At 45.6% G+C, this 14,292-nt stretch overlaps 1 protein-coding gene across 4 annotated transcripts in view; it reads left to right on the top strand.

Annotated features, from left to right (window-relative positions):
- Nucleotides 1–14,292, top strand: part of LOC137307270 (activin receptor type-1-like) — a 96,620-nt gene that overhangs the window by 29,550 nt on the left and 52,778 nt on the right. For 3 of the 4 annotated variants that reach the window (XM_067976711.1, XM_067976708.1, XM_067976710.1), the window contains one exon: nt 14,113–14,280. In XM_067976711.1, coding sequence (XP_067832812.1) covers nt 14,249–14,280 — 32 coding nt within the window. In that variant the 5' untranslated portion in view covers nt 14,113–14,248. Of the gene's footprint in view, nt 1–850; nt 1,029–14,112; nt 14,281–14,292 lie in introns of all 4 variants that reach the window. The other variant, XM_067976709.1, reaches the window with a different exon arrangement.

The following is a 14,292-nucleotide window of genomic DNA, read 5'->3' as shown; positions in this document are numbered from 1 at the left end:
CACCCACAGACCTACACCTCAGGAAGGATATGTTGGCCTTGGAGGGGGTGCAACACAGTTTCACTAGAGGGCAGGCTCCATAGACTTCATTATAGGAGATTGAGATCTGATTGAGGTGTTTAAAATATTAACAGGATTCAATAGGGTCGAGAGAGAGAAACCATTTCCTCTGATGGGGGAGTCCAGAACAAGAGGGCATAATCTTAAAATTAGAGCTAGGCCGTTCAGGGGTGAAATCAGGAAGCACTTTTTCACACAAAGGGTAGTGCAAATCTGGAATTCTCTCCCCCAAAAGGCTGTTGAGGCTGGGGGTCAATTGGAACTTTCGAGACTGAGATTGGTAGATTTTTGCTAGGTAAGGGTATCAAGAGATATGGAGCAAAGGTGGGTAAATGGAGTTAAGACACAGATCAGCCATCTAATTGAATGGCGGAGCAGGCCCGAGGGGCTGAATGGCCTCCTCCTGTTCCTAACATTCCTATGTTCCACAGGAAGTGCCTACCAAAGACTTCACTTCAGATTTCCTTTTTAATTTTGTTTTTCTATTTTGTAAGAAATCAAAGTATCTTCCAAGTGTGTAAAACCCAGATGGAACCGCTCGAAGTTAACATTCAGATTTCTTTCAATTTACGCTCACGCCAACTGGAAGTACGAGTGAGAGGGGAGAAAAAGCCCGTCTCTTAAAATAAAAACACACACACACGCACACAGAGTGAAAAAAGCAACAGATAACTTGCCAGTTCTAGAACAGGAATTGTCATCACTGCATCCTGCGCTTCAGAATTTATTAAGAGGAAGTGCAGGGATTTATTTAGCAGCTTTCAGGCAGCAGAGTAAATGCCATTCACAGGGGCTGATGCGGCACTCTTGCACACTCAACTGACCCAGGAGCAGCCACGGAGTGGGTAGAGGGGACAAGAGAACCACCGAGACGACGCTCGGTCAAACTCCGGCCTAGGCGAGGCTGTTTCAGTTCAAAACTCCGCTGACTTTCGCTGGAAAAGCTTTGCGGCGCGATTTCTTTTGAGGTAACCAATTTCTTTCTTTACGTTTGTTAAAAGAACGCGCATAGCGGCTTTGAGCAGAGTTTTTCAGCGTCCAAACACCATAGCGGTTTGCGATGAGGTAAGGGTCGGCCAAAAATAAGTCGATCTGTAACGCTCGGTGACGCCGGGTGAAATCTGAGAGAGGGTTGAAACCTCAGCACACGGAGTTCTATTGGTTGCGTCCTGATGCCTGGTACATGAGCACCGAGCATGGACAAGCCGGGAAGAGTTCAGACGAAGGGGAACTGAAAGACCTGTGACAGAAGCTTGAGACTAAAATATTGACTGGGGCATGTGAATATGTGTCAGAAATCATCAGATTCTCCAAATGAGTCATATTTCTCGTTCTTTGGTGGTGGGGGAGGGGAGGGTGAGCAATATCAGTATGGTGCCAATTAACATGAAATTAACCAAGATAATAACTTGTGAAAAGTGTATCCTAGAAATGACTCTTGGCAATATTAATGCTTGTTTGACGTCCCTCTGTGTATTCTCTCATTGGGACCCAAATGATTAAAATAACCGGGTTAACACCCCTGTGCTCGCTGTCCTACATTGGCTCCCAGTCCACCAATGCCTCGATTTTAAAATTCTCATCCTCATGTTCAAATCCTTCCATGATCCAGCCCCTCCCTAACTCTCCGTCCTCCTGCATCCCTACAACCCTCCAATAACTGCGTTCCTCCAATTCTGGCCTCTTGCGCATCCCCGATTTTAATCGCTCCACCATTGGCGGCCGTGCCTTCAGCCGTGCCTAGGCCCTAAGCTCTGGAATTCCCTCCCTAAACCTCTCTGCCTCTCTACCTCTCTCTCTACTCCTTTAAGACGCTCCTTAAAACCTACCTCTTTGACCAAGCTTTTGGTCACCTGTCCTAAATATCTCCTTATGTGGCTCGGTGTCAAATTTTGTTTGATAATCGCTCCTGTGAAGTGCCTTGGGATATTTTACTATGTTAAAGGCGCTATATAAATGCAAGTTGTTGTTGGAATGTTACATAAATCGATTAAGTGCTTGATCCTCAATAATTCTTAGTAACTTCCATAGTCATATGTTGTTATAAGCAGCAATGATGCAAGTAAACAATACTATTTTTGTTATCCCAATGCAACCTGAGGAGAGAGATTGCAGGGGCAATTTCAACATCCTCTTGCCCCTTTTCCTAGCGTAAACATGGCAGCTGGCAGTTGAAAAATGGGAAAAAAACACCCGTTCCTTGGCCGTCCGATGCCCGCCCGACGTGATTTTCAGGAGGGTCTCGAAATGGGTGGCCAGCCTAATTGCCTGCACACTGGTTGCAGGACCGCTTGTTTCCAATTCTCAGTGAATGCATATCAGGGCTATTGTTGGTTCTATGAAGTGCCTATTGGAAGTGCCTGTGTGTGTGTGTGTGTGTGTGTGGACACTAGGTGGGGGGATGCATCGAGCTCAGCTGGAATGTCCTTTACTGTCACGTAGCCAGTCAACACTCACTCTCAAAACTCAACGGCCACTTAGGTGAGCTATTGGAGGGCGACTGTGGAACTGTACCCCATCGAAGGAGGCATCACCTTGAGGAAAGAAAAGAAGGGCAGAAAATAGAATCATAGAAATTTACGGCACAGAAGGAGCCCATTCGGCCCATCGTGTCTGTGCCGGCCGAAAAAGAGCCATCCAGCTTAATCCCATTTTCCAGCTCTTGGTCCGTAGTCTTGTAGGTTACGACACTTCAAGTGCATAGCCAAGCACTTTTAAATGAGTTGAGGGTTTCTGCCTCTACCACCCTTTCAGGCAGTGAGTTCCAAACCCCCACCAACCTCTGGGTGAAAAAATTTCTCCTCAGCTCACCTCTAATCCTTCTATCAATTACTTTAAAATTGGAGAGCGCACAAAAGAAATGAACATACAATTTTCGGGCACAAAGGCAAATAACTTTAACGTGTTTAAAATTCTAATGCAGTCATTCATAAAACCCTAATATTCAGCAATCTGCACATTCTGGGCAATATTTGATTATGATATTAATGTACAGGCACTTAACACAGCTATATCAAATTCCTGTCTGCTAGATGAACGGAGGGGTTAACCTGTTTATTTTAACTGGCTTACACCTCAGTTTAAAAATTGAACAAAGGATTGTCATTCGAATGTAGTAATTCCTATACTACATTCTTAGATAGGCAGGTATGAGTATCTGTGGGGCCCACAAGTTACAGCAATGGACTTTAACATGAGTACAGCGAGGCTCTTTTAAAAACTTCTCGCCAATATTAATTTGCTCTAAAATCAATCTTTTTGTAGAAGCCTTAATCTAATATTTTAAATGTAGCTTCTCTCTTGATATAATAAACATTAATGGGTTTTCAGTCAACCACCATAATTAATATTTAAAGGCTCCTGATATATGGCTCCCCAGCATCAGGATGCCTATGAAAAAAGGAGTAAAATAAAATTATGTATTAGAACGTTATCCTACATTTAGGATTTCTAAACACCACGGATAACAACGTAACAATATATCCAACTGATATCGTAGACTATTATAGAATGATACATCACAGATGGAAGTCATTTGGCCCATCGTGCCGTGCCCATCGTAGCTCTTTGAAAGAGCTATCCAAGTAGTCCCACTCTCCTACTCTTTCCCCATAGCCCTGCAAATTTTTCCTCTTCAAGTATATATCCAATTCCCTTTTGAAATTTATTATTGAATCTGCTTCCACCGCCCTTTCAGACAGTGCATTCCAAAGTGGCAACTCACGGCGTAAAAAAAATTCTCCTTATCTTGCCTCTGGTTCTTTTGCCAATTATCTTAAACCTGTGTCCTCTGGTTACCGACCCTGCTGCCAGTGGAAACCCCTCATAATTTTGAACACCTCTATTAAATTTCTCCTTAACCTTCTCTGTTCTAAGGAGAACAATTCCAGCTTCTCCAGTCTCTCCACATAACTGATGTCCCTCATCCCTGGTACCATTCGAGAAAATTTCCTCTGCACCCTCTCCAAGACCTTGACATCCTTCCTAAAGTGCGGTGCCCAGAATTGGACACAATACTCCATCTTCTGCAATGAGAAATGATAATTTAACCTATCAAGTCACTCCTTCCACATGTAGAATCTGTCCTATGGTGGGATCTACCCAACTTGTTTGATCTTCTGAAGGAAAGTTCTTCAAAATTTCTCCCCAATCCCCAAAGACCTGCAATATCTACCTGCGCTGACACTTGCGTTTTCAGTCCTGGTGGGTTGCTTTCCACAGGTGACATTTCTATGGTCCCAGCAACACCGGGGTAATCCTGTCTCATGGAATATGTGATCATCAGCCTCTGGGAGGACCTGATGCTGCCAGTGGGTGCCCAAGATGGAAAAGTGCTCAACATTTCCAGGACCGACGTTCCTCACCTTGATTCGTGCAGAAATGCAAGTCACACCAATCTGACTACCTGACCAAATAAAGTAGATTTGGATTTGCAGTGGCCTTCAAGTGCCTTAGCCCTGAAATTACGCTGTGGGATAACAGGATATGAATATTTCACAAGTATTAGCTGTGGCTTAGTCAGTAGCACTCTCACCTCTGAGTCAGAAGATTGTGGGTTCAAGTCCCACTCCTGAGACTTGAGTATGAAATCTAGACTAGCACCTCTGAGGGAGTGTTGTGCTGTTGGAGGTGCTGTCTTTCAAAGCCCCATCTGCCCTCTCAGGTGGATATAAAAGATCCCATGGCACTATTCAAAGAGCAGGAAGTTGTCCTGGCCAACATTTATCCCTTAACCAACACCTAAAGCAGATGATATGGTAATTTATTCTATTACTGTTTGTGCGACCTTGCTGTGCACAAATTGTTTCCTATATTACAATTGTGACTACATGTCAAAAGAATTTCATTGGCTGTAAAGCGCTTTGGGATATCCTGAGGCCGTGAAAGGTGCTATATAAATGCAAGTTCTTTCTTTTGTTTTGTCTGAAATTCCTCTCTTCATTATTTTAGCGGAGATGAAAATTCATTTAAAATAAACAGCTTAGTTTAGTGGAGACAGGAATTTCAGATGAACACATTAAGTGAGTATCTGATGGCCTACATCCGAGGGTTCTAAAAGAAGTGGCTGCAGAGATAGTGGATGCATTGGTTTTGTTCTTCCAAAATTCCCTAGATTCTAGAATGGTCCCAGTGGATTGGAAGGTAGCAAATGTAACCCCGCTATTCAAGAAAGGAGGGAGAGAGAAAACAGGGAACTACAGGCCAGTTAGCCTGACATCAGTCGTCGGGAAAATGCTGGAATCCATTATTAAGGAAGTGGTAACAGGACACTTAGAAAATCATAATATGATTAGGCAGAGTCAACGTGGTTTTATGAAAGGGAAATCGAGTTTGACAAAATTATTAGAGTTTTTTGAGGACGTGACTGGCAGGGTAGATAAAGGGGAACCAGTGGATGTAGCATATTTGGATTTTCAAAAGGCATTCGATAAGATGCCAAATAAAAGGTTGTTACGCAAGATAAGGGCTCATGGGGTTGGGGGTAATATGTTAGCATGGATAGAGGATTGGTTAATGGACAGAAAACAGAGAGCAGGGATAAACGGGTCATTCTCAAGTTGGCAGGCTGTAACTAGTGGGGTACCGCAAGGATCAGTGCTTGGGCCTCAGCTATTTACAATCTATATTAATGACTTGAATGAAAGAATCGAGTGTAATGTAGTACCGGAGTACTGCGTACAGTTTTGGTCTCCTTATCTAAAGAAGGATAAACTTGCCTTAGAGGGGGTACAACGAAGGTTCACTAGATTAATTCCTGGGACGAGAGGGTTGTTCTATGAGGAGAGGTTGAGTAGAATGGGTCCATACTCTCTGGAGTTTAAAAGAATGAGAGGTGATCTCATTGAAACATATAAGATTCTGAGGGGTTGTTGCCCCTTGCAATTAAGGCCACTAGAGGGCATAGTCACAGGATAAGAGGTCGGCCATTCAAGACTGAGATGAGGAGGAATTTCTTCACTCAGAGGGTTGTGAATCTTTGGAATTCTCTACCCCAGAGGGCCGTGGATGCTGAGTCATTGAGAATATTCAAGACAGCGATAGATAGATTTTTGGAGTTTTTTTTATTTGTTCATGGGATGTGGGCGTCGCTGGCGAGGCCGACATTTATTGCCCATCCCTCATTGCCCTTGAGAAGGTGGTGGTGAGCCGCCTTCTTGAACCGCTGCAGTCCGTGTGGTGACGGTTCTCCCACAGTGCTGTTAGGAAGGGAGTTCCAGGATTTTGACCCAGCGACGATGAAGGAACGGCGATATATTTCCAAGTCAGGATGGTGTGTGACTTGGAGGGGAACGTGCAGGGGGTGTTGTTCCCATGTACCTGCTGCTCTTGCCCTTCTAGGTGGTAGAGGTCGCAGGTTTGGGAGGTGCTGTCGAAGAAGCCTTGGCGAGTTGCTGCAATGCATCCTGTAGATGGTACACACTGCAGCGATGGTGCGCTGGTGGTGAAGGGAGTGAATGTTTAGGGTGGTGGATGGGGTGCCAATCAAGCGGGCTGCTTTGTCCTGGATAGTGTCGAGCTTCTTGAGTGTTGTTGGAGCTGCACTCATCCAGGCAAGTGGAGAGTATTCCATCACACTCCTGACTTGTGCCTTGTAGATGGTGGAAAGCCTTTGGGGAGTCAGGAGGTGAGTCACTCGCCACAGAATACCCAGCCTCTGATCCGCTCTTGTACCAACAGTAGTTGTGGCTGGTCCAGTTCTGGTCAGTGGTGACCCCCAGGATATTGATGGTGGGGGATTTGGCGATGGTAATGCCGTTGATTGTCAAGGGGAGGCGGTTAGACTCTCTCTTGTTGGAGATGATCATTGCCTGGCACTTGTCTGGCGCGAATGTTACTTGCCACTTGTCATCCCAAGCCTGGATGTTGTCCAGGTCTTGCTGCATGTGGGCATGGACTGCTTCATTATCTGAGGGGTTGCAAATGGAACTGAACACTGTGCAATCATCAGCGAACATCCCCATTTCTGACCTTATGATGAAGGGAAGGTCATTGATGAAGCAGCTGAAGATGGTTGGGCCTAGGACACTGCCCTGAGGAACTCCTGCAGCAATGTCCTGGGGCTGAGATGATTGGCCTCCAACAACCACTACCATCTTTCTTTGTGCTAGGTATGACTCCAGCCACTGGAGAGTTTTCCCCCGGATTCCCATTGACTTCAATTTTACTAGGGCTCCTTGGTGCTACACTCGGCCAAATGCTGCCTTGATGTCAAGGGCAGTCACTCTCACCTCACCTCTGGAATTCTGCTCTTTTATCCATGTTTGGACCAAGGCTATAACGAGGTCTGGAGCCGAGTGGTCCTGGCGGAACCCAAACTGAGCATCGGTGAGCAGGTTATTGGTGAGTAAGTGCCACTTGATAGCACTGTCGACGACACCTTCCATCACTTTGCTGATGATTGAGAGTAGACTGATGGGGTGGTAATTGGCCAGATTGGATCTGTCCTGCTTTTTGTGGACAGGACATACCTGGGCAATTTTCCACATTGTCGGGTAGATGCCAGTGTTGTAGCTGTACTGGAACAGCTTGGCTAGAGGCTAGCTCTGGAGCACAAGTCTTCAGCACTACAGCCGGGATGTTGTCAGGGCCCATAGCCTTTGCTGTATCCAGTGCACTCAGCCGTTTCTTGATATCACGTGGAGTGAATCGAATTGGCTGAAGACTGGCTTCTGTGACGGTGGGGATATCGGGAGGAGGCCGAGATGGATCATCCACTCGGCACTTCTGGCTGAAGATGGTTGCAAACGCTTCAGCCTTGTATTTTGCACTCACGTGCTGGACTCCGCCATCATTGAGGATGGGGATGTTTACAGAGCTCCTCCTCCCGTTAGTTATTTAATTGTCCACCACCATTCACGACTGGATGTGGCAGGACTGCAGAACTTTGATCTGATCCGTTGGTTGTGGAATCGCTTAGCTCTGTCTATAGCATATTGCTTCCGCTGTTTAGCATGCATGTAGTCCTGAGTTGTAGCTTCACCAGGTTGGCACCTCATTTTTCGGTACGCCTGCTGCTGCTCCTGGCATGCTCTTCTACACTCCTCATTGAACCAGGGTTGATCCCCTGGCTTGTTGGTAATGGTAGAGTGAGGAATATGTCGGGCCATGAGGTTACAGATTGTGCTGGAATACAATTGACTCTAGGGGAATCAAGGGATATGGGGATCGGGCGGGAAAGTGGAGTTGAGGTTGAAGATCAGCCATGATCTGATTGAATGGCGGAGCAGGCTCGAGGGGCCGGGTGGCCTACTCCTGCTCCTATTTCTTATGTTCTTTTCCCACAGTATAGTTTGAGGACCCCAATACGAAGCTGCAGGCATACAGTTGAGGTTCTGATGAAAGCACATTAAGTACTCACTATTAAAGCCTTTTGTGCAATCCCATAAGGAATTCAGGAGAAACTTCTTTACCCAGAGTGCGGTTAGAATGTAGAACTCATTACCACAAGGAGTAGTTGAGGCGAATAGCAGAGATGCATTTAAGAGGAAGCTAGATAAACATATGAGGGAGAAAGGAATAGAAAGTTATGTTGATAGGGTTAGATGAAGAGGAGTGGGAGGAGGCTCATGTGGAGCATAAACACCGGCATGGATCTGTTGGGCCGAATGGCCTGTTTCTGTGCTGTAATTCTATGTAACTTGGTTTCTTTTACCAAAGTAGTTTACCAAACAACATCAAACATATGTGATAAGATAATTTGATGTGTTTCTGGAGAAGGAAGGGATTGAAGGATGTGATAAGGGGCGAGGGTGGCAGTGGGATGGGCCTTTGGTATCTAATAGCTTTTGCTGTTCCTAAAAACCCTGGCTTTTGTATAGAAACTCTGCCTATTCGGGCCTATATATCCTTCAATCCCATTCCAAACCAGATTTTTACAACTGACAACGGACTAGGGTGTGGCGTCCCCCATGGTTGAATATCGTGCTGACATTTATTGTTTAGGCTTATGCTTGGGCCAGATAGCAGAGGGTGGCTTCGAAAGCCATACTTCAACCAGTGCCTTCAGGAGAGGAGAGGAGGAAACTAGATGGGGAAGATGATTGTTATTGCATGGAAGTATCAGCTGTTTCTGAGTCGTACACAAGCAAGGAAGATCCAAATCTGGAGAAAGGGGAGTGAATGTTCCGTGATGAACATTTGTTGTCAAAATGCTGCAGTCGTCGTTACTGTATCCTGCCCAGTGCTGCCTTTCCGCGGGGCAGAAGGGTAAGCAGTTGCCCACGATAGAACTACACCGCAGTTCTGGGCACCGCACCTTCGGAAGGACATATTGGCCTTGGAGGGAGTGAAGCGTAGGTTTACTAGAATGATACCCGGACTTCAAGGGTTAAGTTACGAGGAGAGATTACACAAATTGGGGTTGTATTCTCTAGAGTTTCGAAGGTTAAGGGGTGATCTGATCGAAGTTTATAAGATATTAAGGGGAACAGATAGGGTGGATGGAGAGAAACTATTTCCGCTGGTTGGGGATTTTAGGAGTAGGGGGCACAGTCTAAAAATTAGAGCCAGACCTTTCAGGAGCGAGATTAGAAAACATTTCTACACACAAAGGGTTGTAGAAGTTTGGAACTCTCTTCTGCAAACGGCAATTGATACTAGCTCAATTGCTAAATTTAAATCTGAGATAGATAGCTTTTTGGCAACCAAAGTTATTAAGGGATATGGGCCAAAGGCAGGGATATGGAGTTAGATTACAGATCAGCCATGATCTTATCAAATGGCGGAGCAGGCACGAGGGGCTGAATGGCCTACTCCTGTTCCTATGTTCCTATGTACCTGGGGAGTAGGGCGGGAAGGAGTGTTGCAGCTGGATTCGGCTGGAGATATCAAGCGTGCAACAGGGTCCACAGCTGGATATTGAATAGATCAGCTGCTTGTTTCTGACTTCACAGAATGATACAGCACAGAAGGAGGCCATTTGGCCCATCGTGCCTGTGCCGGCTCTTTGAAAGGGTCAGACTTCTTCAGCAACGGAGCCTCAGTTAAACAACTGCAAAAAATTAGATGAAATTTCTGTATGTAAAAATAAATAAACAGGCTCCCAGGCATCTGGTGGCTCAGTGGGTAAATGCACTGCCAGCTGTGATACTGAGCCATACGGACAACGAAGGTCTGAGCTGAATGACCTGATCTCAGCCGGGGAGGCAGAAGGACCCATTACCGTTGACCACAGCATCCCGGGGGGGAAATTAGCCAGGGTTCGCTCTCCTGATCACGATCCAATGACCCTATTCGAAAGTACATGTATATAGATGTCAGGTGAGGGCAGGATCAGGCTCAAGTGTGATTTACCCCACACCCCTGGTCGAATTGCATGCCATCACTCACTATCTAGCCTCGCACACGAAGATACATGATGTGGGAAGTGCAGCATTCTTGGGAGGAACAGGTGACTTTGGACCGATGGTCTCCACCGCTGGGGGGTTCCCCTCGCCTCATGTCTGGGTCTGCTGTAGACTCATTGATAGAGATTGATTGCCATCATTAGTCAACAACTCCATTATCATTGTATCATGTGACTACCAAGATGGTAGAAGGCGAACTGGATGGACTTGGTCTTTTTTCGTCTAGGAAAATAGGAACATTGGAATATAGGAACAGTAGGAGGCCATTCAGCCCCTCGAGTCTGTTCCACCATTCAATTAGATCATGGCTGATCTGTATCCTAACTCCATCTACCCGCCTTGGTTCCGTAACCCTTAATACCCTTACCCAACAAAAATCTATCAATCTCAGGTTTGAAATTTTCATTTGACCCCCAGCCTCAACAGATTTTTGGGAGGAGGGGCGGAGAGTTCCAGATTCCCACTCCCCTTTGTGTGAAGAAGTGCTTCCTGACATCACCCCTGAACGGCCTAGCTCTAATTTTAAGGTTATGCCCCCTTTTCTGGATTCCCCCCACCAGAGGAAATAGTTTCTCACTATCTACCCTATCAAATCATATAATTATCTTAAACACCTCAATTAGATCACCCCTTAATCTTCTACACTCGAGGGAATACAAGTCTAGTCTGTGCAACCTGTCCTCATAATTTAACCCTTTTAGCCCCGGTATCATTCTGGTGAATCTACGCTGCGCCCCCTCCAAGGCCAATATATCCTTCATGAGGGCAGTGCCCAGGACTGAACGCAGTACTGCAGATGCGGTCTGACCAGAGCTTTATACAACTGTATAATTCCTAAGTTCCTGTGAGTGGCCACCTGAGCAAGTTGGTGGAGAAACGTTGTTTTTTGTGGAACTGTTACCCCAACAAGAGTCAGTCCCCGCAGGGGAGGAGGGGAGAAAATTGGAGCAAATAAATGAGAAAACAAAAGTCATCTTTCACAAGAAAGGCTAAGACTGAAACATTAGCTAGCTTTAGCTGAAATGAAACAATAGATTGATAATATCTGGTGCGCTGAGAGCCTAATTGAGGGGAATGTTATGCTTGGACATGGATAGTGCAGCAAAGCACAGTGTCATCAGCAATATTCAGATAACGGAAAAATGATTAGTCCCAACAAATTTTATGCTTGGATCAGAGTTATGCTCGGACTCAGCATGCATTAACAGAAGACTGTGTACTTAATATGTTAGTGAAAGAACTTGCATTTGTATTTAGATAGTGCCTCAGGGCACCCCAAAAGGCTTTGTGACCAATAAAAGACTGTCGAAGTGTCTTCACTGTGGTTATGTAGGGAAACGCAGCAATTTGCGCACAGCGAGATCCCACAAACAGATGTAAATAAATGACCAGTTAAATCTGTTTTTGGTGTTGTCGGCTGAGGGATAAATGTTGGCCAGGACAGTGGGAGGACTCAAATAAAGTGCCTGCGATGAGCTTTTGCATTCGAGGAGTGCAGCTGGTGGTGGGTATATGATTCTTTCTATGTTGGCTGCATCTCTAAATACAAATGACCCGACCTACAAGGTACCACTGGCACTGCAGGCCCACGAAAATATAGCTCTTGAAATCAGGCTTCAGGTCAAGTTCCTCTTGTCACACGAGTTAATGGTGGGGAGCTCGTCCTAGGTATCTGCACCTCCTCTTCAATCAGGTCTCCCTGTCACACAGCAGAACCCAGCAGGCCGACAGAGACAGTCGCCCGATGGCAAACCGAAATATAAAAGTATCTAATGAGTTCTCTGATCTCAGCCAAGGGGCCCCACTCCTGATTGCTGTCCAACGAGCCCTCCTGGGAAGGGAATGTGTGTGGATGCCAGGCGATTATAGCAGCAGGGTTGGTTGTGATGTCCCCCCGCTTAATATAAAGTGTATAAGTCGTCATGCAAAAAAAAACGCAAAGTAAAATATGCTGACAACAGAACGTCACATTCAGCTAACTCGGACTTGAAGAATGGGCAAGGTATGGGGCAGCTGCTGGTGCCCAATGCAATGAGAACCTAGTGCCTTCAGGAGTGGATGGGAAATGGGACGAATAAAGATGAAAGCTAAAGTATCAGTGCCACTCTGGGAACGCAGAGCTCCTGTCAACCAACCATTTGGCAGAATTGGCAACAGAGAGGAGCTTTGAACCTTTGCGTGTGAACTGTATTTCTTTTCATTTTCCAAAACCACTTTAATCTGATTTTGGATTATCAGAAAGGTTAAACGCATTTGGATTCAGCCTCCTGTCTGTAGTCCTGAAATTCCATCAGGAACGTCTCTGGGTCAGATTCCTCTTCCTTTATTAGCAGAAAGAGGATGTTCAGTCATGGGAGGCAGTGGGGGAGGGGAGTCAGGGGAAAAGAAGGAGGGAGAGGATGCAGGAGCAACGCCAATCAGGAGTTAGTCAGACAAAAGTAAATTGCACTTTAGGCTAAATCATGTCCAGGTTTTTTCCGATTGACTTCTCTTTGTTTTAAGTTTATTTGTTCTCTCCTCTCTCCCACTCCGGAAAGTGCTGACTCTTGCTAGGAATAACCTCGATCCTGCCCTCACATCCTCACATGCTCTACCTCCAGCAGGGATCACTTGATAACAGGAAAGGGAACCCTGAACCAATTTTCCCCCTCCCTGGCCCAGGAGAGCTGAAATTAATTGTTAGGACCCTTACTGCTCCCCACCCGCTGAGATCAGCTGACTCAGGACAGATGCTCCTGGAACCTTCCTAGTTTGTGTGGCTCAGCTACACGCTGGGTAATCTTGCTGAGTTATCGAATAACCTTTCCTATTGATTTCTATAGTGCTAAATTCCTCTTGGATCTTGTGAGCCTCGAATTTAGCTTACAAACCACTTAAGCTGCAAAGCATTCCTAAGCTCCTGTTTACACACAAAATGCTGCCAGTATACACCCAATATATTTTCAGAAAGATTCCAGTCAATACGAACATACGAATTAAGAGCAGGAGTAGGCCATTCGGCCCCTCGAGCCTGCTCTGCCATTTGATAAGATCATGGCTGATCTGATTGTGACCTCAACCCTACTTTCCCGTCTACCTACTATAACCTTTGACTCTCTTGTCAATCAGGAATCTATCTAACTCAGCCTTAAAAATATTCAATGCCCCTGCCTCCACCGCTCTCTGGGGAAGGGAGCTCCACAGACTCACGACCCTCAGAGAGAAAAAAATTCTCCTCATCTCCGTCTTAAATGGGAGACCCCTTATTTTTAAACTGCGGCCCCTAGTTCTAGTCTCTCCCACAAGGGGAAACATCCCCTCAGCATCTACCCCTTCTAGTCCCCTCAGGATCTTATATGTTTCAATAAGATCACCTCTCATTCTTCTAAACTCCAATGTATACAGGGCTCACTTGGTAAATGCAACTGCCCAGTGAAATAGAAGAGAGAAATTGCATTTATATATCTCCTTTCACGGCCTCAGGACGTCCCAAATGTTTTACAACCAATTAAGTACTTTTGAAGTGTAGCCACTGTTGTAAGGCAGGGGAACACAGCAGCCCATTTGCACACAGCAAGATCCCACGAACAACAAATGAGATGGATCAATAAGCTGTGATAGGCTGAGTGGTACAGACTAACATAGGGCAAGAGGTGAATAAATAAGAAATAAATACTTTTAAATATAGATTTTATCTCATGTTATTTCTTGTTTTTTTTCCCCCCAGGTTACTGCACTTAAGAGGGAACAGCTTAAGAGGAATGTAGCCCTTTGGAATCAGGAACTATAGACAGCGCAATTCCCACTACATGCAACTAATTGCGAAGTACTGGCAGCAATAGTAAGCAGCAGGCGGGCTGCCTATGTCTCCAAAGCAATTCACCATGACAACCAGGTAAGTGAAACC

The sequence above is a fragment of the Heptranchias perlo genome, chromosome X (assembly GCF_035084215.1).
Source record: "Heptranchias perlo isolate sHepPer1 chromosome X, sHepPer1.hap1, whole genome shotgun sequence".
NCBI classification, from domain to species: Eukaryota; Metazoa; Chordata; class Chondrichthyes; order Hexanchiformes; family Hexanchidae; genus Heptranchias; species Heptranchias perlo.
This window is presented reverse-complemented; position numbering and strand designations above follow the sequence as displayed.